This window comes from Manis javanica, chromosome 15 (genome assembly GCF_040802235.1).
Source record: "Manis javanica isolate MJ-LG chromosome 15, MJ_LKY, whole genome shotgun sequence".
NCBI classification, from domain to species: domain Eukaryota; kingdom Metazoa; phylum Chordata; class Mammalia; order Pholidota; family Manidae; genus Manis; species Manis javanica.
Window position 1 is genome coordinate 66,423,164 of NC_133170.1, and position 27,604 is coordinate 66,450,767.

General features: G+C 47.0%; 2 protein-coding genes across 10 annotated transcripts in view; both read right to left on the reverse strand.

Moving 5' to 3' along the window:
• Nucleotides 1–14,076, reverse strand: part of GOLGA3 (golgin A3) — a 41,217-nt gene extending 27,141 nt beyond the window's left edge. For 2 of the 8 annotated variants that reach the window (XR_012125933.1, XM_017680704.3), the window contains exons 1-5: nt 13,792–14,076; nt 8,410–8,710; nt 5,823–6,113; nt 3,153–3,265; nt 140–798 (exon numbers count right to left, since the gene is read on the reverse strand). Coding sequence is in view for 7 of the 8 variants with exons in the window: in XM_017680704.3 (XP_017536193.3) it covers nt 140–798; nt 3,153–3,265; nt 5,823–6,113; nt 8,410–8,545 (1,199 nt within the window). In the remaining variant the exon portion in view is untranslated. Of the gene's footprint in view, nt 1–139; nt 799–3,152; nt 3,266–3,657; nt 5,785–5,822; nt 6,114–8,409; nt 8,711–13,553 lie in introns of those variants that run through there. The other 6 variants (XM_073223845.1, XM_073223846.1, XM_073223844.1 and 3 more) reach the window with 6 other exon arrangements.
• Nucleotides 14,077–16,746: 2,670 nt separating this feature from the next.
• The window catches only part of CHFR (checkpoint with forkhead and ring finger domains), a 29,259-nt gene continuing 18,401 nt past the window's right edge, over nt 16,747–27,604 (reverse strand). For both annotated transcript variants that reach the window (XM_017680695.3, XM_017680696.3), the window contains 11 exons: nt 27,208–27,364; nt 26,145–26,299; nt 25,893–26,055; nt 23,932–24,074; nt 22,671–22,787; nt 22,138–22,221; nt 21,542–21,612; nt 20,410–20,497; nt 19,599–19,706; nt 19,138–19,210; nt 16,747–17,973 (listed from right to left, as the gene is read on the reverse strand). In XM_017680695.3, the coding sequence (XP_017536184.3) occupies nt 17,931–17,973; nt 19,138–19,210; nt 19,599–19,706; nt 20,410–20,497; nt 21,542–21,612; nt 22,138–22,221; nt 22,671–22,787; nt 23,932–24,074; nt 25,893–26,055; nt 26,145–26,299; nt 27,208–27,364 (1,202 nt within the window). In that variant the 3' untranslated portion in view covers nt 16,747–17,930. The remainder of the gene's footprint in view (nt 17,974–19,137; nt 19,211–19,598; nt 19,707–20,409; nt 20,498–21,541; nt 21,613–22,137; nt 22,222–22,670; nt 22,788–23,931; nt 24,075–25,892; nt 26,056–26,144; nt 26,300–27,207; nt 27,365–27,604) is intronic.

The window sequence follows — 27,604 nt, forward strand, 5'->3', positions numbered from 1 at the left end:
ATAGGATATCTTTATATTGCAGACTATTACTGATTAGCTCTAATTCCATTTCTTACAAAGCAATAGAGTTGTGTATAAATGAAATGCTGCAGACTGAGGCTGGAATCAGGAGAAACCATACTGGCCGCAGCTGTCCCACCTGCTGCAGATGCTGTCTGTCCGGCTCCGTGTCTCCCCGTTGACCTGCTGGCCCTGGTCTTGCTGTTCGGCTGCTGCAGCCTGGAGGACATCTGTGATGGAGGGGAACTGGCCCAGGGCACTAGCAGCAATCTCCTGGCCATTGACCACGTAGGTGGCTTCACGCATGTCCATGGTATTTGCCAAAAGTCCACGCGCCCCACGGGTGGAGATGCTGCTATAGGAGGAGCTGTCGCTCTCGTTCTCATCAGCCTCAGACACATTGTCCCCCATCAGGGATGCGATCTCCAGGCGGTCATCGGCCTCAGGACACAGGCTGACCTCAGACACCACTGATATCACACTGTTTCGGTTCTGCTTCAGGGATGCCCTGGCAGAGTCTGCAGCTGGAACAGTTCGACCAGAATTCCCAGTATCTGAGTCTTCAGTTCTGTAATCAGCCAGAGACCGAATCTTGCTTGATTTGGAACTCTGTTTCTCCTTAGGCTGTGCTAGGAGCCCTAAGCTGCCCACCTTTGGCCCCCGAGGAACACTAGTGCGCAGGAAGGAATATTCCTTTGTCATAGCCACAGTACTGGCCCTTGGTAAGGTCTCTGGGTTCAACATGAGCTCAGGATCAAGTGTGCTAAAAAGTCTTGTTTTAGTTGCAGGTTGACTGGACTAAGAAGGAAACAAAAGTAAAAATTATTTTGGAAAATGACAAGCACCATTTAAAACCTGCCATCTGGAAAGGCTGAACCAATTATATTCCACAGATAAAGAGAGCTCCCTCCCACTGCACCAGTTCTGCCAGACTTCTACCCTTCACAGGGATACCACCTCCGGGTCATGTTTTAACTGACCAGTCAAAGCACAAGCCTTTAATAACTTTGACTTGATAATATTTTAGAACATTGATTAGGGCAAGTACTTCCTCACCATACCTCCTTTACAAAGTTTTCCTGGCTATTCTCCCATGTTTATCCCCAGGTAAACTTGAAAATTTTCTACAAGTTAGAAAAAAAGTTCTGTTGAGTTCCATCTATCTTAAATTTACAGTTACTTAGAGGATAATGAACTGTCTCCCTGTCTGCAAAGGAAGTTGTATAGTGTTTTTCCAGGTTCTCCAGCTCTTTTACTGCCATTTTAACTCCTAGATATTTTATCATTTTGTTGTTATTATAAATATTACCTTTCCCCATCATTTTATAATTGGACATGTTCGGACAACTATTGATTTTTCATATTTGTATTTTAAATTGACAATTTTCTGAACCCTATTTAAATGATTTTGTTTTTATAAAAATACATTTTTTTTGGTTGGTTCTGTAGTCTCCTAAGACATTACCAATACCTGCAAATCAACAGTAACGTTCCTCCTCTTTTTCAATATTTGATTCTCTTACTTCTTTTTCTTATATTTTATCACGTTAGCTAGTATTTCCCAAATGGCCTTGAATAAGCTGGGGCTGAATGAAGGAGACACTACTCGTCAACATGGCTCTTATGCACAGACAGTCATTCAATCTTATGTGATTCTACAAAGTCAGTACAATCCCAACAGAATCATCACAAAGTGGTGCTGGGGTGCAGCTAGGAGAGAGAATGGGGAAGAATCCCTAGAAAAAAGTAAGTGTTGTGGGGTAGTGAATGGACTGGACCCTCCAAATACCAACATATGCCTCCAAGCTACAGTAATTAGATCCACTCAGAACCAGAAAATCAGCAGACAGGCTAGTGACACAGCATGCAGCCCAGAACTCAGCCCAAGTACAGGTGGGATTTTTAGAGATTTAAGAAGCATCACAATAAGGTGGCATGATGCACTGTGCTTCCATCAGTTTGAGAGGAAGTCATCTTACCGTGGACTAAGGGAGCACCCTTCCACTTAAACTAACAGTTTTATATACACATAATGTAATTTTTTAAGATGTGAAATAATGCTTCCACAATTGACATTTTATATTGAAATCCTGACACATTAATTGCCTAATGTTGGGTGGTGCAGCCTCTGGGAGGCAGTGCGTGGACAGACCATGCCATGTGGATGCTGTCTGGTCCACATCTTGACTCTGCCACTTTACTGCTGAGTGACCTCCAGTAATTTCCTTACCCATCTAAGCCTCAGTTTCCTCTTCCAAAATGTCACTTGTTTCACATGATTGTTTTAACATTTGTATTATACGAAGTCCATGGAGAATTTAACACCATGTCTAGCACATAGTAATTAATGATTACTAACCATCACTCTAACATTTTCTGGTGGGCCATCTGGATAGACCCCAGGAACCTCTGTTAGCTCACAACCTGGTGCCAGCTCCTCCAGGCCATTTACATTGGCTTTGGAGCAGCAACACCCACAGAGCCATGGTTCCCTTTGGGAACATAAAAATGGCCAACCCTGATGGGGACTCATCATTATTAAATCATTCACTGAAAACATTTTTAAAAGTTAAATTGTAATTTTAAAATCTTTGAATTTTTCAAGTCCACAGAAAAACTAAATGAAATGTGAAATCCATCTTCAGACCCCTTTGCCTAGGGTCAGTTTATGTGACTAAAAAGTCTGCTTTCGTTAGCACCTTAACAAGAGTTCTATACTTGAAAAAAACTGATTTTAGCATATCACATGGACATCCTTCTTAAGTACATGTGGTGTGGTGCACATTCTAACATTGCATGAAAAAGTTGAGGAAAGACTGTGTGGCTCATAAAGTGACCAACTGAGGCCTGGGCTTGCTGCTCAGGTATGGAGAGCAATGATACTGAAGGGGCTGCTCTCTCTGCTTCCAAAGGGCAGATAAAGAAAGGAGCAAAATGCTCTTGTTATAAGGGAAACAGGACCAGGCAGGACAGCAACGAGAGTCCTGCTATAATTTCTCCAAAGAGGAAAACTATATGAAAGAAATGGTCTTCCCAGAGACGCACAGAAACCATCCCAGCAAGAAATAAACAGATCTTAGAATTACACTGACTAATTACTGGTCTTTAAGCATGAAGTTTTCCATTAACTTGTTCAAGAGAGGGAGACTCACTCTTTCCTGATGACGCTTCACCCTATACTGTTTCAGCTGCTCTTCCAGCCGTTTCCGAGCTTGAAGTCGGACCTGCTCCTCCTTCTCCAGAGACAGTGAAGCCTCTGTTGAGCCTGTGGTGGGGAAATGGCCATTTGGAAACTCATAAGCGCTAGGGCACAGAGAACAAATCAGAACAGCAGCTGGGATACTCTGCATTTAATTACCAGTATGACTTGCAAACAAAGCATGGCCATCTAGTTCGAAAGGACTATTTCCAGATAAAGAAAAACTGTGAGCCCAGGACACTGACCACAGACAGGAACTACCTGGCAGAAGACATGCTGGCCAAGCAAGCTCACGGTCTGTGTATACGCCTCAAGGACATCGCTGCCTACAGGCAACCTCCTGGCAGAGGAGGATGTGGGCTCTTGTGTCTTGTAGCAGCAAAAGGACTGAATTTAATGTTGGTGGCAGTGCTGAGCACTCTGAGGCCCAGAGGCCCTCAGCTCTCATGGAGTCCTACCTGTGCTCTGCTGTGCGCTGTTACAGAGGAGCACGAAGAACAGCTCGATGACACTACACCAGCGAGGAGACAGGAACACGCCTACCATGTAGTCTCCTGACACCAGACATGCTTTCCTCATGCAGTTACATCTGGGCATATAATCTGACCTGTGGCTCATCTAAATCCCTGCAATCACAGGTCGTGCACAGAAATGTTTTGGAAAATCAAGAGTACTCACACAAGCGGTACTCAGATGTTATTCATGAAGGAATAAAGCTGCTCACAGGGACCCACTCAGAGCACACTTTGGAGTGAAGGCCAAGCAGGTAACCCTGAGGCCTAGGGCCACTTACCTCAGTTTTCTGACAGAACCAACTTCAGTCCCAGGGTTACGCTCAAAGACAGGAGGGGAAATCATAACTTTTTGGCCAATTACAGAATTTAAAATATCTAAAACCCAAACGTTTTATTTTGGATGATAAAGGGCTAAACAGTGAATGGGAATGAACAGTCACTGGTTTCTTTCATGTAAAGGAGACATGCTATGGAATGCGGCCGAGGGTTGAGGTGGGGTCAGCTAAGACGTGATGAGAACAGATGACTGTCATCTAATCTGTCTATTTTATGGATGACACCGTCTTCAGATGTGGATTCTGAGCAGGTAAGCAGCTGCTGTTTTAAATAATCCCTAAAACTGTAGTAGTCACCAAGAATGTCAGTAGGAACTCACAGTCATTACTAATTTGCTTATTCATCAATGAAAAGAACTCTAGTACGTTTCACAGGCTGATGAAACAGGCAGCTGGAACCCAGGGGCCTACAAGCCTCAAGCAGGAAGCCCAACTCAGTGAACTCAAAACAGCCTCAAGGTCAGGGTGATGGGCAAACACTCTCCAGGAGGGGCAGTTGGTGGCCACAGGTTGCTGCCATGTGGGCATCTGGGGTCAGAGCTCACAAATCCCTCAGATCAGGAGGCTAGACTTTACATGATCTATCTTGATTTAAATGTTGAGAATTAGTTTACAGAAATTTCTAAAACATACTGCAGACCTAGCAAAACAATGCCTGTGAAGAAAAAGGCAAATAATCCAAAAGAAAAATGGGCCAAATATATGAACAATTCACAGAAAAGAATGGCCAAATGGCCAACAGAGTCTCAAAGCCTCTAGTAATCAGGGAAGTGCAGCTGAAAATTAAAGTAACAAAAAAGCATCACGGCACACCCACAAGGCCTGTAAAAACTGAAAAGAAACAGTCTGTGTGCTTGCTGGAGTGGGGAACCAAGGTCTCCTCAAGGGTTGCAAGTGGCATGGCAATCTGATCACGCATGATAGGCATAAAGATGCCTGCTGCTTTTGACCAAGGCTTCGCTTCTGAGATGTAACCCACAGAAGTTAAAACATGTCCTACAGACATGAGCACCGAGGCACTCACTGCAGTATTAGTCACTGTGGCCAACAGAACCACTGCAGACCCTACACCCAGCCACACAGGGCTCCTGACCAGCCTTAAGAGACTGGATGTGGGGCTGCATCAGGCGATATGGAGCGATCTCCACATGACAATGCTAAGGGAGAAAAACATGCAATAATGTGAACAATATAATCCCATTTTAAAAAAGTGACCAAAATATGGCTGCTTACAGAGGCCTGGGAAGGATCACAGAATGTGGCTTACTGGGAGGGAAGGGGGAAGGCAGAGGCATAAGGCAGCATGTGTGACATGATTCCAGCATGTAAAATCATACATGTCTATGCATGAACAAACGGGCATTAGGAAAAGGCCTGGGGGTTTTAAGGGCTCACAGACTGCCAGTGTGTGTTGTGTTCACCCCTGAACCCCGGGGATCAGAACAAAATAAATGTTGATTAAAATAATTAATAAAAGAAAGCCTTAGCATAAGTAGTGTCCCCCACTGAGTGCATGCTCACTATCCACGGTGAAGCAAGATACACATGCACAGGCCCTTAAAATATGGACCTGGAGCACCATCATCCACACTGGACCACGAGGAAGTGTTTCTCTCTAAAATGGAGGTATGTGTTAAGTGCACAACCCACCACAGCAATGAAATAGCAAATGGCAGAGGGACCATCAGTGCTGGTCAGGGCATGTGCAGTGAGCAACAGGGACACAGGACAAAGGTGAGGAGCAGGAAGAGCCCGGCGGGAACGGATGCTTACACAGTTGCGTTTCCTGCATGGGAAGACTGAGTCTGAGAGACTGCAAAGCTTCGTTTCTAACACTGCCCTCAGCACTAGTCCCCTGAGACTTCCTTAGGTTGTCATGGAAACCAGCCACACCTGGAGAAGCATCAGGACCCACTGGACTTGTGGTGGGCCTGAGGGATGATGGAGGGTCTGGGAACTGTGATGTCAACCCATTTGGACAGGTGTCCTCCGTGTTAGGTACATGCAGACATTCCCCTTCGCTGGAAGTTCTGTGTCCCTCGCCGCTGGAGCCTGCAAAAAAGACTGTGCTGGGCCTTAGCAGCCCCAACTGCATCCAATCATTTTTCATTCACATAGCTGACAAGAGACTCCAGAAGCATGAGCATGCCATCCTCACAACCTACACATCTGTTCACACTGAGAGGGGAGCAGCCTTGTCACTCTCAGGATGGGGGGCGGTGACACAGGACAAGTCCCTAAACCTCTTGAGACCCGATATCCTCCTCTATGGTATGCCCTCACCTTCCACCCTGTGGTTGTAGAATTTTAGTAGTAATGTTTCCTTTTAATTTAAATGAAACCAATGAGAAATCTTATGAAAGTCTGTTTTTAAAAAATAGCAAAAAATCTTACTATGCTTATAGACAGTGACTGCAATGGGATGTGGCAGAGGACTTGGTAATATGGGTGAATGTTGAAACCATGATGTTGTACATGTGAAACCTTCATAAGATTGTATATTGATGATACCTTAATAAAAAAAAAAGTCATAAAAAATAGCAAAGAAAACAAATGTTTAAAACATAGCTGACTGTTTCTAACAAGCACTGGTAACAGCATTGCTAATCAGGGTCAGCCTCACATTTACAAAGGGCTGGTTCTGAAGCCATTTCAAGCATATCCAATCCTCCAAAATGAGAAATCAGGCAAAGAGATAGACCAGCTGATGAGTACAATTATGTCAAAGCTGAGCACAGAACTGAGTCTGTGCTTCTGCTGATGAGTACTTGCAGAAAAGCCAAGTCTGGCCAGTGATAACCACATATTCACGCATCAAGCTCAGTTTCACCTGCTAACATTACAATACACAGACTTACTTATACACTCTCCGAGACCTATTTGCTTATCACAAGGTAAAGAGGAAAAAAGCCTTCCTACAATATATGATTCTTAGACTTTTCTCTGCTCCTCACTGTGCTGGGCCAGCCAGCTGGCAGTCAAGGAACCAAGGTGGCACACTGAGGGAGGAAGGAGGGTCCAGGGATTTCCAGGGGTGGCTCTGGTAGTTTTTGAGCACAGGAATGCTCCAACCCCTCCAGGATCGGCATCACTTGGATCCCATGATGTACCAGTATGTATGCATCCAGGAGAAATCCTTCCTGCTCAAGCAAATTCAAATGGGTTCTGTCACTTGAAATGCAAGTGCCAACTAATATAGCTACTTGCTGCCATGCCTCCCTGAAAGGAAAACCTGAACACAAACAAGGGGACCAGGCCACAGGCAGACAAGACTGTCTGCTCTCATATCAAGGACCTCTTCAGCTCCACTGCAGGGCGGGGAGGTCCTGCATTTCAGACACTCGTTAAACAGGTCAACACCACTTTCTGATGGGCTTAAGATCTGGGAGCATCTCTAAACCTTCCTGTTTACATGACAAAGTAATTTTTGAGCATTGTACTACATTCAGTAAGAAGGCCCAGCACACAGTTAAGACTTCACTGTTTCCAAACACAAGCCTAATTATGGATAACAAGAAATGATGCTACTGAGACAAGGACAATCCAGGCACCATCACTTCCTGACATTCCCCAGAGGTGGTGCTTCATGCACCAGCCTTTGTGACTACCCTGGAATGCTGTTAATCTCCCACTTACACAACACAGTGAGACAGGATCCAGCTCAAGGGCTCATTGCTCTTCGTGGCAGATCTAAGGGCTGTCCTTGTCTGTCCTGCTATCGAATCCTTGGTCTTGGGCCTGTGCTGCTATGGGCCTCATCTGGCATTTAAGAAGTAATAATCAGCAAAGCCATTTTAGGTGCCTGAATATTGTTTTCCAAGAACCAAAATGCTAGTCAATCAGTACATATATACACCACGATTTTCATGGACACACTTGCACTGTCCCTCCTGACCAGGAAAGGGCATGGAAACAGAGTTACTAATTAACTGTACTTCTGATGCATGAATAACCCATCACCTAACATGCAAATGTGACCCAATAATCATTAGATCATCACCACCCATTTCTGAGTCCCAGTTAGTAAAATTCTGGCAACCCCCAACCAAAAAGGTAGTCTGTTAGACAGGGAGTAATAATGTGTCAGGGAAGACCCACAGAAACCTCAAGGGAAAGCGATGCCATTCTGTCGTAGAGGAGCATAACTGGGCCAATGGCTCTTCTGCTTAACACACTGGTACTTGATTGAAAGTTGGCATCAACTAAGAAAGAACATTCATCTGATTACTAGAAACACACCTTGAATGAAGCAAAGTTTGTTTCTGTCTTAAACACCAGTCTTTCTCTATGATGCACGCTGACCTGCGTCCTCCTGTCTAAAGGCAAATGTCAGTGGCATGCAGAGGAATAGGTGACTTACTCTGGGCTTCATTGTCCCACTGGTCAGGCAGCGCCAGTGGGCCTGGAACCTTCGGGAGGACCTCAGGGAGAGCTGAGGTACCATGGTTGAACCCATCCTCCAAAAGGCCATCCTGCATGGCTGATGCACCGTCCATGGCTGGGCTGACACTCAGGGGCTCCAAGTGAACTGCTCTCAAGTTCAGGTTATGCCATCAGCAACAGCCAAGAGGTCCTGGGAGGGACAGCACTAGGCTTTCCATTTTCGGGAGATTTAAAGTCTCATAAGTGGCTTGAAATCAAACCAAGTAATATCATGATACCTGATAAGAGGGAAGAGATAGGTGTTATGAAACTTCATTCGTCAGATTTGTAGCAGTAATTCCAAGGTAAACCTTTGCCTCCCAATTTGCATCTATATATAAACAAATATTTATTCTTCATTAAATAAATAATCTTTGGATACCTATTATATCCTGGGTTTTTAGGATAAAATGTTTAACTGGCCTCACCTTGGCCTCACTTCCTGAGGCACTTAATATCTGTATCTGTGCTGGCCAAAGCCTGTTCTGCTGGGAGGGGGAAGCTCCAGAATCGGCACTGTAACCATCACAAGTGGCCCCTGAGCTGGGGGTATGGCTAGGGAGACGGAGAAACTGAACTTTTTTAATGTGAGTGTAAACAGCCACATTCAGCCAGTGGCTTCTGTGCTGCACATGCAGGCCTAAGTGCTCACAGGGCAAGTGTGATGGTTGAAGCAGCAACTGCATGGAAGGTACTGACTGTCCAATGCATCAGGGGAACAGAGGAAGATGAGGACACATGGAAGGGCAGCCATCCATGGGACAACAGCCAGAGAAAGCAGCTCACGGCAGATATCCATCCCATGTCCATTTAAAGCAGGACCAGCTATCTTTCAGCCCATTCTGCAGGCTAAGCCTAAGGGAGCAAAACTATGCCCAAAGTTTGGCAATTGGTTACCACTTTTGAAGTATACTGAGAATATGATCAACTTGTTTCCTCATCAACAGATGAGATGTGAGCCATTATTCATTCTGCAGAAATGTTGGCATCTACTTCCTTTAAAATAAGTTTCCCACTATCCTAGAGGCTGTTGTATTCCATGTTTCAGGATAAAATATACATGGTTTTCCTCTCCAGCTTGCAAACCCCATACAGACATTTCAGATATGAGCCAAGGCAGCGGCCCTCACAAGGAGGACTGGCGCTGACTTGATCACAGAGGAAGCAGGGTGCCTATTTTCCCATAAAGCTCTCATCCTGTCACCTGTGGACAAACACCCACTGGGGGTTGGCACAGCCTGGTCTACCCATGCAGTGAATGACTAGTGACAGGAGTGTCCCTCTGTGCAAACCCAGGAGTGTTTGGCTTGCAGCTCTTAATGCACACATCCTCTCTGCTGTCTGGTACCCTAAAATGCTGTGGGTTAATAAGAGTGCTATTAAGAATATAAACAGTTGTATCTACTATCAAGGGTAAAATTAGCACTAGGTTTTACTAGAAAACTGTTGACAGGTGAGTAGCAACAATCCAGTGTAGCCAGTCGGAAGCCCTGGGTGCCAGTCTGGCTCACAGCGCCTGGCTCATGTAAAGATCTGAACACTGAGACATCTGAATCAGAGGAATGAAGGGAGTCACTGAAGCTGGCCAAACATGACCCTGTGGACAACGAGTTCTCAAACTCATTTTTGTCTACCACAATCAGTAACTTCTTTTATCCCTGGAGAGACTCTCCAGGTTGAAGCAGACAGACAGGTTCCACACCTGTCCATGCACATCCCCCAGATCTCTGAAAACCACAGTTTCACAGGGTCCTGGCTCCAAAAGCACTGTAACACCCACCACACCTGCTTCTCAGTGACACTCACTCTTCTTGGAAAAAGCTGGTGGTAAGCCAGTCAAGGCCAGATGTGATGCTGTAGAGAATACGTGCACAAAGCAAGGCAAGGCACATCAGCACAAGGGTGGCTGCCTTGCCAGCTCACCATTTCAAGGACAGATTACAGACGGATGTATAGGGACAAACATGGTGGAACATGGGACCCACTGTCCTGCATATGGTATGCTGCATGAGCTGGTCACCCTGCATGTCGCTTTGAAGTATCTTTGTTTCTGCCTTATGTGCATGTCGGGGTGGCAGTGGGGTTGAAGATGTCTAAATCACCCTTGTGCTCACCACAATGACTGAAAGGGTGACAGTGATGGATACTTCTCAGGAAGAAGCAGATGTTTCTCTGCTGTGGATGCCTTTCTCCCCTAAACCACCAGGCAAATTCCCATGGGTCTTTCCACATCTACCAGGAGGCACTGTATGAAGCCTTTTCTGGGCTTCAGGTAAAGCACCTGGCCCACTCCCTTCTGCTATCATGATATCCCTGTACTTGTGTGTGTGCCCTCCATCATGCTGTAAGACCTTTGCAAGCAGAAACCACCACTCCAAGTCTGCCCCTACCCTTGAAATGTCCCTACTCAGAGTGGTGCTCAATGGAAGCTACTGACTTAAATCTTTGGCTTCACTGAGTTCCACCCCTCAGGGACCAAACAAGTGCTCCAAAACAAAATGATACAGCATTTGAATCCCTGAGCGTCAATACTGCCTTATCAAATACAGAAAACTCTTAAGAATACTTGGGAGCTATAGTTCCAGTGAGGGACAAAGAATGCCCCTGGGAGTTATAAACTGGGAGAGGGGTAATGGTCACAGCCCAATCAATTGTCACCTTGATGAAAAGGAAAATCAGGACAAGACTTACCTATTAAAAATAGAACATGCCAACCAGAAAAGAGAGCCGTAGAGAAAAATGTGCTCCTGGGGCCCTGGGTGACAACACCTGAGCCTGATGCTGTCCAGGAAGAAGGAACATTGGCTGAGGTGTTTGATTCACTGAAGAAGGCACAGCAAATACAGGACGAGTGCATCAGGTGGCCTGAGCCCAATGACATCACACATTCCACTCAGTTACCTCCCTTTATGTGGATTTCCTGCTAAACACAAAGCATCTAACTCCCAAGAAGTCCAACCAGAGATGGGTGGTGTGGCCCTCCGGATTATGAGATCACGGGACTGTGACTTATTCTGGTAAGTCATGAAGATGGTTCCTGCTCACAAGCAGCTCTTTCTGAAGCTGGACAACAGACAGAATTCACTGAATGCCCGAAGAGGCCTCTGGTGAAGTGACACTTCTGTAGGCAATAAACTGGCATTCTCTGTCTATGCTCAGGTGAGTTTTACTTAGCATGACTCAGTCATTCAGGGCCTCATTACCTCAGACTGCTTACAAAAACAGGACAAGGAGGAAGGTCAGGTAGCTGAGAGCATATCACAAGAAAGCTGTTATTTGTAACACACACTCCATTTCATGATTTAGAAATAAAGGGATTCATCTTACTACAGTACCATTCTCACCACCTGTATTCTTCTGTGTTTCTAGATAGAAGAGACGGGGGAAGGCTATCACTTGGAACTTACCAGAGTTCATAAGACTAAGTTCACTTCTGTCTGACATCATGGGACTTCACACTGAGAAACCACCAACTCAGGCACCTGTTTTCCAGCTTCACCCATACAGCAGATTACATAAGTTCATTGTATATGTATTAACAGCAACTTCTACCCCACCTTATTTAAGTTGCTCCCACTGGCAATCAGAAACAACAGAGCATGGCCAAAAGCCAAACAGGATTTCCTTAAAAAGATAACTTCTAGTTAAGGCCACATTAGTAACAAAAAGTAAACAGAGACCTATCTACAAAGTGAAAACGCTGACAAGCCTCATGCTGGCATCCAGGAACTGTGAAGAGTCAGACATCTCAGCATCAACTCCTCACTCCACCCTCAGCTCTGAGATCATAAGTCAATTTCTTACGACTCATAGCCATTTAGCTCATCAGTAAGATGATTAGAAAAAGACCGAAATCTTACTATAGCGATGGATAGTAACTGCATTGGGGTATGGGTGGGGACTTGATAATATGGGTAAATGTAGTAACCACATTGTTTTTTCATGTGAAAACTTCGTAAGAGTGTATATCAATAATACCTTAATAACAATTTTTTTAAAAAAAGAAAAAAGCAAGATTTTGCCAGGATTAAATGCAACAAGGCATGGGTGTGTCAACATGCCCTGAATAAATGGTAGCTATTATTATTTTATCCTCCCTTCAACTGTTGTTACAATTGATAGGGAAAGGCAACCAAAGATATTCTTACTTAAGAAAGCATACTGCTGCTTAAGGCAACTGGCCAAAAAAAAAAAGAGAGGTTACTTTTACATCTGGTTAATGTCAGATGATTTTTATTTCCTTTTCTTGCCATTCAATGTACAGTGTAACTGAAAGCTATTACTTTAAGCTATCACAGTAAAGGATTAGGTTTGCAATATTAAAGGGACAACTTAAAAACTTAATATATATAATGCATGAGTTACCAGTAAATGGCTTACAATGTCCCAGTGGTTTTCAAATACACTGACAATAAAACACAAGCCTCTGACCATAAGCTAGGAAGCTGCATACTAGCCCCACCCTAGATTGCTTCCTTGTCTCCTACCACTTTCCTTTTTCATTACACCCTTGCCATACTTCTCTATGCAAAAAAACCAAACTTACTATTCTCAGAATCTTCATACTAGCTGTTCATTCTGCCTGAAAACTCTTACCCCACAATTATGCATAGGTAGCTTCTTGTCATCGAGGCCTTGGCTCAGAAGTCACCTCCCACTACAGACCCACCCCAAGCACCACCCAGTTCTCTCTCAGCAGTTACTTCATTAACCATCTGTATCCCTCCACTAGAACGTGAGCTCAGTGAGGAAAGGGGCCCTGACAGGTCTTCACCCCGTATCCCAGAACCTACAATAAACAGTGCTTGTCACCCGACTATCACTCAACAAATATTTGTTGAATAATGGCTGGGCTGTTCACTTGCTTCATACTAGTGATAATGCCGAGCCACAATCTCTCTGGAAAATATCACTGCACCGTGAACACCTCCAAGCATCCAGAATCAAGATGGAATCGAGGTGGACGGAGAGGCAAACAGCTGCACGGATTCTTTAAAGCCGGCTTCCAGATAACCACCCGACACCGTGTCACATTTGTCATCCTGACAGAACTTCTGCAAAAAGACAAGAGCTGTTACTCACGCGCTGCCCGGGAGTTTAAGCGTGGGCAGCGCTCCAAGGGCGCGGTGTGTGGATATTTATGAAGCCAGGTCCGCTAACAGCTGCGCAGGTCGGCCTCCAGCCTCGCGGCTACCGACGGAGGGGAGCGGGACGGGAGTGGGGCGTCGCCGCCCAGGCGGAGACGCGGCTGGCTTCCGCGACAGCCCAGGCCCGCCGCCCGCTTCCGCCCCGCGGCCCCGCGCCCTACCGGGCAGGATACCTGGCGCGGACACCTCTCCGGGACCCTCGCTCCAGCGATGAGAAAACCGCGGGGGCCGCCGGGTCAGACTGCTCTGGCGGAGACGTGGCCACGAGAGGGGCGGGGCGCTGCGCCTTGATCCCCGGGAAACAGGCTGTGAGCGCTGCCTCTGTTCCGGAAGACAGAACGTCCTCTTCTGCTGGCCAGAGGCGGCCCTCGAGCCGGGTCTGCTCCGACCGCCGGGCTGGGATCGAGCCCACTCACGAGTATCCCGAAGCAGCTTTCAGAAAGCGAGCTTGGGGTTCTTTCTCTGGTAGAAACTCAACTTCCGGACTCGAAGGACGAACTCCGACCGGAAGCTGGAGAATTGGGCTTCCGGCGGAAGTAACGCGCGGGGACTGAGGTTCGTCCCCTCGCATCTGTCAAACTACGGGCGTGGTCACGCCACCACGCCAGATTGGGGCGTGGCCAGGAAAGGAGCGAGGGGGTCCGTGCAGCAGCAAGGAGCTCGCGGGCCCCACCCCACACCTTCAGCCGCCCGCCCTTACCTTTCAGGTGCGAATGCAACTTTGGAACTGAAGCAATGCTTTACTTTTCCATAAAAATAAATACTGTCGGCAGAGAGCGTGAGGGTCAGGGGAAGGTTGTTTTTCTTTCCCTTTGTGTATCAAATTGTTCCAGCACTGGTTACTTGAAAAGATTGTCCTTCCTCCATTAACTTTCTTTTTGTACGTTTGTCAAAAATCAGTTGCTGCTGTGTGGGTCTGTGTTTGGGTTCTTGCTCTGTTCCGTTAGTTCCTGCATCTGTCCGGCCACCTGTCTCAATGGTAGCCCTACAGCAAGCAGTTCTGAGGGCTAAGATTCCTCCCACCTTTTCATTGATTGTTCTAGCTATTCTATAGCCACTGTCCTTCTATATAAATTTTAGAATTGTCAATAGATCAATTTGAGAATTAACATCTTTACTATGTTGTCTTTCAATCCTTGAACATGGTATGTCTCCCCATTTCTTTCACCAGCATTTTATAATTTTCAGCATACAGACCCAGTAAATGTTTTGTTTAGTTTATAACTAATTTTTCTTTGGAGTGATTATAAATGGTATCGTGCACTTCCCCCACTCTGTGTGCAGTGACCCTGGAACTAATTCTGCAGGGAGCTAAGAATCCCACCAGGCAAAGTGCTGTGACTCCTCTTGTGTCCCTGCCCCAAACATGGACTGGCACTTCCAGGGGAGTAACTGAGAACTGCTAGCGCAACACCCAGGCTGCCACCAGCACAGTTCCCATTAGGGTTAAGTCTGCGTGGGCTATCTGATCTGTGGGGTTTAAGCCCTGGCCTTGCTGGCCCAGCAGCCAGTCTTTCAGACTCAACACTGGTCTTCCTTTTGCCTGAAACTGACCCTGCCCTGTCCCACATGCCTGTGGGGTGCTAGTGGTCATGGAGGTAGTAGGATGCTTAGGTCCTGTCAGTGATGAGGTGGGGGACAAGCTTCCATCTGAACTTGTGGGAAGCCACCTGTTCACCTACTTCTGCCTGATGGAAGCTGAGGTCTAGGAAGCTGCTCGCCATAAACAGAGAGAAGGGTCTCAGGATAGCACTGTATCCGGTGACATGTGAAGTGGGTCTTCTCTGGGCTTTCTAAATCTGATCGATTACTCCTTTTGGCTTTCTCCTCCAAAGCAGAGGTTAGTTTTCTAGGGCTCAGCTGTTGGCATACATTGCAGCAACAATCCTCATTCAGAACCCAAGCTTTTCTGGGCCTGTTTCCTGTGGGCTGCAAGGGCCCATTGGTAGAGGCCCAGCTCACACTCCATTTACTCTCAAGGTTTAGACACTTCCTGGGGCAAAATCCACCAATGCCATCCTGCTGCTCTGATTTAGGCCTGTGATTCTGTCCGTTAGCTTTTCTGGGTTCTTGGTTGGGCCAGGAGTCCTGACAAGCTAGCCCAATCAAGCCTCCACAAGATCTACTGCTGACTTGAGAGCTCAGACCTGCAGACGAGGAAGGGCTAGTGTACAACCTTCAGAGGGTACACAGTAGATGAGAAGTGTAGAAGGACTTGCCCCTCTTCTGACTGGGGCACTGGGGAGCCAAGATGGACACAGGTCTAGGGACAGGCTGAGGCTGGGAATGGAGATTGGGTGAGGGGGATGTGAAGCAGGCAATGGAGACTCAGGCCTGTTTTGGGGCTAAGCCCAGTGAGCCAGAGACAAGCACATGGGAGTCTCCCTCTGCATAAGGTGGCCAGACACCCCAAGGCAGCCTTTGCCACCAAGACACAGCAGGGCTCCAACCCAACTATGGGCTGGCTGTTGGGTGGGGTGGGGTGGAGGGGGCACAGGGGGAGGGTGTAAAGGAATAGGAAGTCATGAAAACCTTGCATGAGTGCACACCCACCCAGCTCTGCTGTCAAGCCCAGGGAACTGCCCTGGTCCTGAAGCTCCTAAAAGCTCTGTTCTTACCCTATACAGTCACTAGCAAGGGTGAACCTAAACTCCACCAAAGTTGGCCCATGGACCCAGCAGTTTGGTGTGGCATGGCCTTCCCCTCATGGATGGATCCAGCACAGCTCAAGTCAATGTTTTGCTGAAACCCAGGCTTAAAAAGGTGATGTATCCTCCAAGGGACCATGTGTTTGTTCTTTCTTTTTTGGGAACCTGGGTAGGTAAAGAGGAAAGGGGGTCATGAGCCAACATCCTAAGGTACAGAGGGCAGGCCTCACTCCTGCACAAAGCTGTGGCTTCAGTGCAATCTCCCTCAAGGTTGGTGGATCCAAGAGACCTATACATTTTTTCAAGTGCTCAGACCTGGGCCCCAGCCTTGGGTCACACGCAGGAGGACCAGCTCAGTCAACAGCTAACGTGGCTAACCTAAGAGTGGAGCCACCAGGTGAGCTCTGATTAGAAGTAGGTAACTTAACTAAGGATGAGAAAGAGCCCATTGCAGCTAACACCTGAACAAACAGGCAGGGGAGAGAAACAGACACATCTTGTTTATTAGAACCAGGAAGGAGGCCTTCCACAAACAGAGCACTGCTTCTCAAAAGTCTCTATCAAGAGCAAGACAACGGTCAAAATCGTATTCCTGAGAAGAAGCAAGAAGTTACAATTTTGCAAACAAACGAAACAGGTGATTTCAACAAAAGATAAAAGATTTTTTCGACAAAGAACAAAATTTCAAGTATTATTCCAGATGACATGGCAAAACCCAATGCAGTAAGAGTGGGCAAGGACTAGTGGAAGCAGAGGCCCCTCATACTCTCAGTGGAAAGAGGCTGCTCCAGGCAGGCTGGGGTGCCACGAGGACCAACCCACACCTTGGGACCTTGCAGGGAAGGGACAAAGAAGGTGGGGACAAGGGCAGGTCCTGCAGCTGTGCTAGCAGAGCACACACCACCAGCCCTTTGCTCCGTGGTAGGCCTGGGGCAGCAGTGACCCAACTTTCACTTGCCTGGGGCCGTGCACTTAATGTCAGGTTGTATAGGGTTACAGGAGTTCTGGACATCTGATTTTTTTAATGAACAGAAACATATGTTCTTTCAAATATGATGCTATCCACAATTTTAATCAATTTGTAAGTGATAAGTTATATTATCTGTGCTAGTTTGTGATATTTAAATCTTAGTAGAAGATAAGCACCAAAACTATTAAAATGAAAACATACAGGATGCTGCACTGTGGCTTCCCTGAAGCAGGGCACCCTACACCCCACAGGCTATGAACGTCTGCTCCTTTCTACTTAAACAACAGAATATTCACAAAAAACTCTCCTTTTTCTGTCATGGAACTTTTCTTGAAGAGAGACGTCTGTTTTAACACAGCTGTGGGAAAGGTATGAGAGCAAACCTGCACATCATCATCTCAAGGGAAGGGGATATCTAACGGCTGTTCTTCTGGCCAAAGCTCTGTGGGCAGCCGAGCTCAGAAGAAGGGTGGGTGGGCCACCCTGGGCCTCCCAGGCTGCTAGGGGCATCTCACTGAGAGGGTCTCACCCCACCAAGAGAAAGTCACACCAGAGTGCTGGATGCAGAGACCCCCATCCCCCGCCAGTGTCCCAAGGGAGCCTCAAATGCCCTTACAACATTGGCATACGGTATTTTCTGAAACACTCCGTTTTCCAATATGCTGCCTGAGCCAACTTGGTGCCTCCCAAATGCTTAGTTCTTGAACCTTGTCTGTTCACAGATATGATTGAATTTCCTACAGGGAAGAAATAATCAAATTACACAAGAGGGCAGCAGAGAAGCATTCCGATACACAAACTGAAATCGCCTACTAGAACCACGGGATAAATCAACTGTGTGCCTTTATAGAGTGTCACAAAGAACTATTTTTAATATCATCAAAGAAACTAGCCCCCAAAAGCAGGCTTGTAGTTTCCTTTTTAAATTTTAAAATAAAAGTCAAACATTTTAGGTAATTTACTTGGAGAAGGGACTCAAAATTGCTCCTCTTCAGCATCCCACAGCACTTCAGGCTACCTTCCTCTGTGCGAAGGGCTGGGCATCCCCACGGGAAGACAGGTATGCCTTTGCTGTGCCCACCCATGTTTTAAGAAAGATGGCCAATTACTAGTGAAATCTCTGCTCATAACAAAACTGTCTCTTCCACACAGTGTTTATGTTCAAAATAAAGCAAGGTTTTTATTCTACAGAATCATCCCGAGGGCACCTTTACCTGAGTCCCTACCACATCCCTTTTACTAAGGGACTCTCTCTCAATTACTGTCACCAAAACACAAATGACCAGTTGGGGATGACAGTGGCCTCAAATAGCATCAGTCCATGAGACTGATTCACGGCACCACCTCATGTATGGTTCATAAGCAGAAGCAAGTTCACACCTCCAGGGGACGTCACACAGTAATGCAGAGGTCACCGCAGGCAGGCCTTTACAGGCCCCACAGGCACCTGCTCACAGCATCAGACAACCCAGCACGGGCCCTGGCTCAGGGAAGAAACAGCTCATCGGGCATGGCCACCGGTTCCCAAAGTGCTAAACCTCAAGTGTGTTGGCTGGGAAGGGCAGGCTGTGCTCTGGGAACACGAGGTGGAGGATGGAGGGAGTGTTTGTGTGCACACTTTTGATGAAGTGGGATATGGAGGAGCAGAATTTCCACATGGTGACACTATTTTATATGCTACATGACTTCATAGAAGCATAGTGACTAAACTAGCATATTTACAAGGAGATGGTTGACTAGCTCATGAACTTACCTTAAAAGCTGAGACATTAACTTGCCCAAAACACTTAAAAAAAAAAATTGACCTTCCTACTAGGAAATTGAGGGCTTGCCTTTCTGCATGAGGCCCACTTCAGCCCCATCCTTGCACCCCCAGACCTGCAGGTAGGCATCTCACTCACATAGCATGGTGGGCCTTCACCTGAGTGCGGCAGTTTCGGCCCCAATAGCAATCAGGACGGGATGTTACAGCCACTGTAAGAGAAAAAATTACATATGTGAGATATATGTCACACTATGTAACTAGTTTCTTTAGACTGTTCCAAGATTTCAGGAAAGGAAAGAAACATATAAGTGAAAACCCAACTTAGGAAATGAGATTATTCCAGTTGTCTACAGGACATTTTTGTGCCTCTTGTATCAGAAACCCTCATCACAGCAGACAGACTCAGAGACTGAGCTAGCAGTGGTAGATAGCGGCCCTGAAACATGCATGACCCTCATGTAGCCTCTCTGATGCAGTTTTTCTCCTGGCTGATGCAGATGTCCACTAAGACCAAAAAGCAAAGGCCCAAACAGAGCATCTATTCATAAGGAGCACAGAAGCCAATCAAAAAGAATTGAGTTGCAGAGGTTTCCCTACCCGGCAGCTCAGAAGCAGGAATGTTCTGCCGATACTGGTAGGTCAGCTCTCGGAAGCTTCGCAGGCCACAGCAGTAACACAACACGGTGTTCCCTGTGATCCTATAATCTGGAAGGACACAGTCTCACTTGGGCATGGCCAGTCGCCAGGTAATGTCATGTTTCCAGAATAGGAGAATAGACATGGCCTTGCAAACTAGTGGGAAACAAATGCATTGATCCATAAACAGGGGGCAAAAATGGGCTAGATGTTTGGAAAACAACAAAACCAACCTAGATATCAGCTTACTTCCTCACAGCAAAATAATTCCACTTGGAGTAAGAAAATGCATGTATTTAAAAAAATCCAACAAAGCACCAAAAGAAATAGTTTTTTCTTGAGCCATTTCTAGGTACGTCACGAAAACCAAATGGCACGTGGGAAGGATCTGTAAATTTGCTTGCCTACAATTTAAATATCACAGTGGAAACACATACAACAAAGGTAAAATTTTAATCAAATAGTGGAAAATGTATTTGCAATGCAAATGACAATGTGATGTGCTCTTCATTAACAAAGACACCACACAAATCCATATACCCCAAATTCAGAGAGCCTAATATAAAATAACAGCCAATGTCACAAACAAGCAAATGATTTATGAAAAAAATTCAAAAGGAGTATTAGGACCTTTCCAGGGTGGGCGGATATCAAAGCTGTGCATATGGGAAAGTGGGTCGGTGGTACTGCCAAGGGGTGGGCTTTACAGGAGGCACAGGCACCAATGGAAACACGCAGCCCTCAGAGAGGACGGCATGTGCAAGGAGCTTACCCGACAGTAAGAACACTCCCCTCTGCAGAGCCACAAGACTCTCAGTCAACATGTTTTTCCACGTCAACCCCCTGGCTGCCAGGTAATTCTGTGATAGGGAGAGAAGGGCAGTAGAAGGAATACCAGCTTGGAGAGAGAAACACTAAAGTGACAAGAGGATAAATGTTTCATAAAAGGCCCTTGAAGGTGGATATAGCTGAAGCACAGCCAACTTAACTGTGGTGGGCATTTGCGGAGGACAGCCAAGGGCGAGTGCCAAGTGAAGCTGTGGGGGCCTGCTCCTAGGAAACCTAGGTCAGCTCATGGACCAGGATGCCCAGGACAGGAACAGAACACCCAGGATGTCATGGTAACTCATTCACAAATTAGTGTACAAGGATTTTTGTCTGAAATGCTTCCTTGGAGCCTCAAAAACCAGGCTAGCTTTAGAACCGTGAGTGTATGAGTTACCACACTCTCTCTAAAATTCTGCAAAAACATTGCTAGGATGGGGGCAGTGAGACACCTAACCTTGGCTGGAGCAACCACAGTGCAGTGACAGGCCCATGACCACATGACAAGGAAGCTGAGGGTCTGGATCTGCTGTGCCTTTGGCTGCTTGGTTACTTTTGTGCAAACCTACAAGAAAGTGCTATGTGGACTTTAACTAGAGTACAGTGGTACTGAGGAGTGTGCCACGCAGGCAAGATAGCCCACAGTCCTCTATGTATGACACTATTTGTAAACGGGGTGAAGGTAAGATTCTCCACAAGAGACCAATGCACACATTAAACACTGAAATTCTCAAAGCTGGACTAATTTCTTGAAATAGGAAGGAAAATGGTCAGAGAGGGAGAGAGCCAGACAGAGGCCCTGGTTCTGCCCAAGGGCCAGCCCACCCCTACCCTGGGCCCAGAAACCCTCGGCAAGGACAAGCAGGAATCAGAGCCACGGGAGGCAATTCCTGTAGATATGTGGCATGATGGAATAAAGGAAATACCTATTTTTAGGAAGATTGGGAAAAACAGATATACATCAAAAGGATTCAGAAACTTGGTGGAGGTACTCGTCAGAAAATGCAAAAGAGTCACTAAGGCATCTGGGAAGTCATGGGTGGCCTCTGTTGACCCGTGCCTGGCCCGCAGCCTGGTACCTTCAAGACATCTGACTCGTAGTTGTTGTTGCTCAGCACACCATCCAGACACCTGTCACCCAGGTCAAGCTCTACAGGACAGAAGGAAACAATATTACTCATTTCACAGATGTTTCACAAAAACATCATTCACCAACAATTAAGATAACTTAATTTCCTTCCTTATAGTCTAGAAAGGATAACAGGGTCCATGATAAAACACAATTTTAAGTAAAGGATGATTGAGATCACTTCCATTCCCTCCCTCCTGAAATGGACAGAACTCCCACTTGCCTCAGCACCTGGTCCGGAACTGTGGAGTCTGAACACTGCAGCCAGACTGTGCATCTTCAGTGATGGGGCTCCTTGTACATAAACAAACCCTCCCAACTTTAAACTCAGTATACCCCAAACTGTTTGTTATTGTTTTGTTATTGTAGAGCTAATGAGGACTGACACTTTTAAACAGCAAACCTATGCAGCATGTCAGGAAAAGGTAGTTAACTTATGGTGACCAGCGGTGGTCTCCCCTCATTAGGCACACAACAGGCCATGCCTCCCCATCAAACCCCACGACTGCATCAAGTGAACACAAAAGGCTGAAGAACTGGTGTTACCGCAAAATGGGGCCAAGCAGCCAAGGCAACCAGCCCGGGCACAGCCCCAGTACAGGTGGCAAAAGGGCTGCAGGCAAACAGCACCTGTGGACACAGAGCACAATCACCAGTGAGGCCACTTCAGTGAGGAATACATTCAAATAACCACTAAATAAATCACAACCTCAATTTTAATGGTAATCCAAGAACTATAAGTTAAAGCATCACATTTCATCTGTTAGAGTTAAAAGTGGCATGTTATAGAACTACTGTGGCTCTGATATGGGGTCAGATATCAGATGTGGACAGCAGAAAGAGAACCACCCACTATTGGAAACTGTTTATAATGGGGCGGCATTATCGATAGGTGGGAAAAGACGGGACTACTCAATATGGTCATGTAGGGACAACTAATTATGCAGATGAAAAACAACTGCATCCTCATTTCACTCAAAAATCAACAACACTCCAAGTTCTCAGCAGAAAGGACACAAAGGAGGCCCTGTGGTGGAGAGGTTGCCCGGCAGACATCACACACACACACTGTTACTCACACTGTTGGGGGGCAATGCGGGGGTCCTGCTCACGCTCTGCCCTCCGGTCGGGCATGGGCTGGAAGCAGCAGGTACATATGGCGTGACTTCCTTGCAGGGCGCACATGTAACCCTGAGCTGAAGAACAGACAGGATGTTCAGGCCAACAATGTAGGGACACCAGCAGAAGGAGTGGATCAGACCCATACCTAGAAGGCAGCCAGAAAGCATGCATGCAGAGGACAGACCTATGAGAAAACCCAGAGAGAATTCAGACCTATTCTCAACAGCCAAATGACAGACCACCATCTAAATGAAGGAAGTGAAGTAGACCAAATATAACCAAAGTTATCTTTGACTCAGTGGTTGTAGCAATATTTCAAAGATCACATGAAGGTTTTCTACCATTTCCTATAAAGGCAGCTCAGGCCATAAAGCACACACAAAAAGACAGTAAAGCAAGTTCTACACTTAATCTCTGTCTCTCCTCCAAATAAATAAGTGACAACCCCAGCAGGCAAGACCAGCTGATCCCTCCCAGGAGCCATGTACATGGAGCTCAGCCCCAGCACTCACTGGCCACACAGGAGGCTCCATCTTTGCTTGCTCACCAGCCACAAACCCCGTCCCAGTGGGGACTCTGCATTCTCCAGACGGTGGAGCCTGCCTGGCCAAGAGCAGAGTCAGGAGGTCTATCCCTGTCCCCAGGGGCTGTATGAAGCCACAACACAGTGTCAAGGCAGATGGTTAAGAATGTGGCTCTGGGTCAGGGGCCCTATGACAGGCTCAGTCTAACAGTGGTTCAGAGGCTGGTCCCTTGTGGGGCCATGAACCACAGAACAGCCATTGCTAAAAAACACTGATTCCCCATGTCTACTTTCCCTTTCCTGATGACACGTGGGAACTCCCCCACTGGAAAGAGACAACACACAAGCTCCAGGTGGCTCTGGTAACAAGACCTGCTGCTGCCAAGAGGCCAGTCTCTCACTGGAGGCCCGAGTATGCCACTCATTTTGGCCTTGGCAAGCACCACCTAGGACACTGGCTGCCCTAAAGAATCAGGACCAAATCACCAGGAGTACCTGGGAGCAAAGGCCCACCAGTAAGCAGGTGAGTCATCAGGTTTCTTAGCAACAAACAGACCATGAAAAGAATAAGCTATGAGAGGCAGTGGGACCTTGGAGGCAGTGACAGATGAGTAGAGGAGCTGAGGGGAACCAGCAGGAGTGTCAGCCCACAGCAAGGGGAGGAGTGTGACAGCGTGGATGGCACATCTTCTCACCTGTGGTGGTGCTGGTGGATGTAGATGGTGTGTCACTGGGAGCCTGCAGTGACCCTGGCTCGGGGCCAGGACCTGGGCAAGGGAGGGGTTGTGCCGCTTGCCTTCGGTACTCAGGACACTGTCTGCACACAATGTACGGCTGGCTGCAAGGAAAATACACACTGACCTGGAGTGTGGGAGAGTGGGGAGATACGTGCTCTCGTGGACATGGTAGTGGCAACCATGGCCCCGGCCCCAGTGATGAGACAAGACTTAAGCCCCTGGGCCTGGTGGCACATTCAGCTCTGTAGCATCTGCTGCCACCCAGTGTGTGCTAAGGGGAAAGATGGCACAACTCCACTAGGTACCCTGCCAGTGCTCCCCCAGAACAGCGGCAGTCAGGGAGCTCTGCTCTGTCTCCACATGGGGCAGGACACACTCTTGCTCGTTCCCTGCTGGGTAAGCTGTGAATTGTGTCCAGAGGGGCGTTCTGGACCGTCACTTTGGGAACCCAGGAAAAATCTGTCCTTTGTTAAAATCAGAACAAAATGCACCAAGGCTGGATGGTGGTGTCTTCACAGAGCTTTCCAACTGGCCGGCAAAAGCCCTTGCCATCTGGGTTTATGCAATTCAGCTGAGCTTTCAAAAACTGCAAACAGTAAAAATGAGTCCACAGGAAAATTGTACATTGACTCTTCCCTCACCCTGGAGAACACTTGCCTGAGTCTGTCACCGAGGCAGGAACCAGCAAGGGAGGAACTAGTGAGACCTGGCCAGAAGACACAGTGAAAAGATGCCCAACCTCATTTGTAATAAAATCTGTAAATGGGGATGAGGTGAGCTTCTCCTTCCACAGAGCACCAACAGGGGTTCCTGACACCCCTCAGCACACCTCTAGGAGTGTCATCACCAGGACTTCCTGATGGGCATTTACTGACACACATCAGAAGACCACAAGTGTCATCCCAGTCACTGTGACCTGACCATCCCACCCCCACTGCTCATCTCCATGATGTAAATCGGTGTGTGCTGTGAACAGCAGGTTGCTGGCTGCATGCTGCAACCCTGCTTCTCAGTTGAGCACACTGAAAACATTACAAACTCATATGTACAGTATGGTCATCTTAAAGTATTTGCTTGCACTACATTCTACTTGTTAAGGAAAGCATGTATGACTAAATATATGAGCAGTCAGATGGATATACAATAAAACATTCACAGTAAAGTGAATTTTGGTTTTCCTCTTTTGCTTGATCATTGCTAAATTTTTTGAAAAGAAACAGATAATACACATCTTGGAGTTTTGGTTTTTGTCTTTTTAAATATGACGTCCACCCAAAATTCAGACCATGGACTTCTTAGTAAGGAAACATCAGCATTTTCTAACAGATAAAATGAGGTCTCCTAGGACTGCATCCTCTCAGCCCAGTGACCATGGCTTTTCTGCGATCTGCCCCTGGCAAATGATATGGTCACTAGGTAAGCTACAGAGAGGAAGTGTGCTCATCTTAAATCATGATTTTGTCATAGCCAATGAATCAGGGCGCTTGATGAGGAGTCAGTGAATACCAGCAACTATTGTGGCCATTTCACAATAGATGCGCGTCAACTCATCATCTCATCATTCTGTATATCTTAAACTTATGTAGTGCTGTATGTCACTTACATCTCAGTGTAACTGCAAAAAAAATACAGATAAACAAAAAATAATAAATGCTCCATGTACACCTAAAAACAAAAGGTGTGTTGGGGGTGGGTGGGGGAGACAGGGCAGTAAGTCCCCCTCATAGTTACCTACATGGACAACTGTCCTCAGCACCTGCTCCATCCTTGCCATGCTCAAGGTAGGTTACATCACTACCCAACTTCACATATAAGTGAGCCAAGACCATCAAGGAGCTGGGTTGCTCAGTGCAAAACCTGGACACAGACCCTGTGCTACCCATGAGCTCTGCTCCACTGTGAGCCAGGTGCAGCCTCACCTAACATCTGAGGATTCACTGTCCACATCTGACAGCTCCAGCAGGTCCTCGGAACTCCCTTCCTCATCAGAGAAAGACCTCCTGACTTTGGGCTGTAGCATGTCTTGAGTGATCTTGTTCTTGGCAGCCATGCTCCGCACATCTTCCTCACTGCGACTCTTGTCTAGAATTCAAAGGACATGGCTCTGCTGGCTGGTGGCCCTCGGGAAGACCTACCACAGCATCCCACAGCTGGGTGGGTTGCCCCATTACCTGGGTGCTGGAGAAGGTATGCCTCCACCAGGTTGTTGAGGATGTGGTTTTTACAGATCCTCTCGACTGGACAGCGGCAGGTGGGGCACAGGGTGGAGCGCTCCATCCAGCCTGAGTAGCAGGCTGCACAGAAGGTGTGCATGCAGGGCTGCAGGCTGGGAGTATAAGGACAGGTCTTCAGATGCCCCTGTGGTGCACTCAGGTGGAGTGCTTGCCCACCAACCCACTGTAGTCCCTGAGACACCAGTACACAAGGGGCACAGCCTGCCTAGAAAGCAAGAAGCAGGGGCCCTGGGTCATACTGCCTTATTCCCAGGAGGACATGGCCTTGCTCAGGCAGAGGGTCGGTTACAACATAGAGAAGAGAACCACTACCCTCCCACCAAGTTCTCTCGACTCAGCAGAGCTTCCAGTCCGAGTTTCGCAGGTGCCATAGCTGTTCATGTGGCCTCACTGCTGGCAGGGCTGGCATCCTAGGCTAACACACAGGGAATGCCACTTGCCTTCTGCAACCCACCCGAGAAACAGTCCCTGTGAAAACAGAGCATTCAGCCTAAACTACTTTAAATCAGTCCCTGTTAAGTAAAATAAACCAGAGGCCATAGAGCAAACTGTGTTCCAGAGGGGACAGAAGAACAGAGGGACTTTAGGAACATGAGAACAGAGGCCATGAGTGTAGAAAGTGCCTGCATTTAAGTTGAAATTCAGACGGGCTCTAAGTTCCCACCGAAAAGCAAGGAGAAGGTTCTCCCTAAGCTACTCCTGGAATCTTTGTTCTCCTCTATTACGCTTCCTTAACTAGGAAACATTCACAACTCCACACAGTTCACTTAAGTATGAGGCAGACTAGGCCCCCTGCCAGTCCTAACTCGAGTCCACTGAGCCACAGTCTCATGGGTTCTTCCAATGCCTCAGTCACCGGAGCCATGTTTTTAGCTTGTTGATCAAGTAAGTAAAATGACAATAGTAACCTCAGTGGCCTGGACCCACCTGACCCAGAGGGATGCTTCCCACTATGTTACCAGTAGGGCTCCCCACAGAGGCCTTCCTGGTGGACACACACCTCACACAGTCATGCAGCAGATCCTGGCAGATGATACATGTGAGTGTCTCCTCCATCTTATCTGGCTTCATAGCTGCAGCTCTGACATCTTTTAGGGCAGGAGTGTGTCTACACTGGTCTGTAACCAGCACAGGCAGGTTCAGGCCAGGATCGCCATCTGAGAGAGAAAGGGACTTGCTCTGATCATCACAGCCAAGGAGGAAACAGACATGTGGTCTTTCTGTTGTACAAACTCTTAACCGATGGGCAGAAGACACAACCCTTACCATTTCCATATTTCAAAGGGCATTTTTAAGGAGGCCCCAAATAAGTCTCATATTCCAGTATGCTTTTGTTTTAGAAGAACAGTTAATGACATATAAAAAAAATATGTTCAGGATACATAGTTAAGAGATAA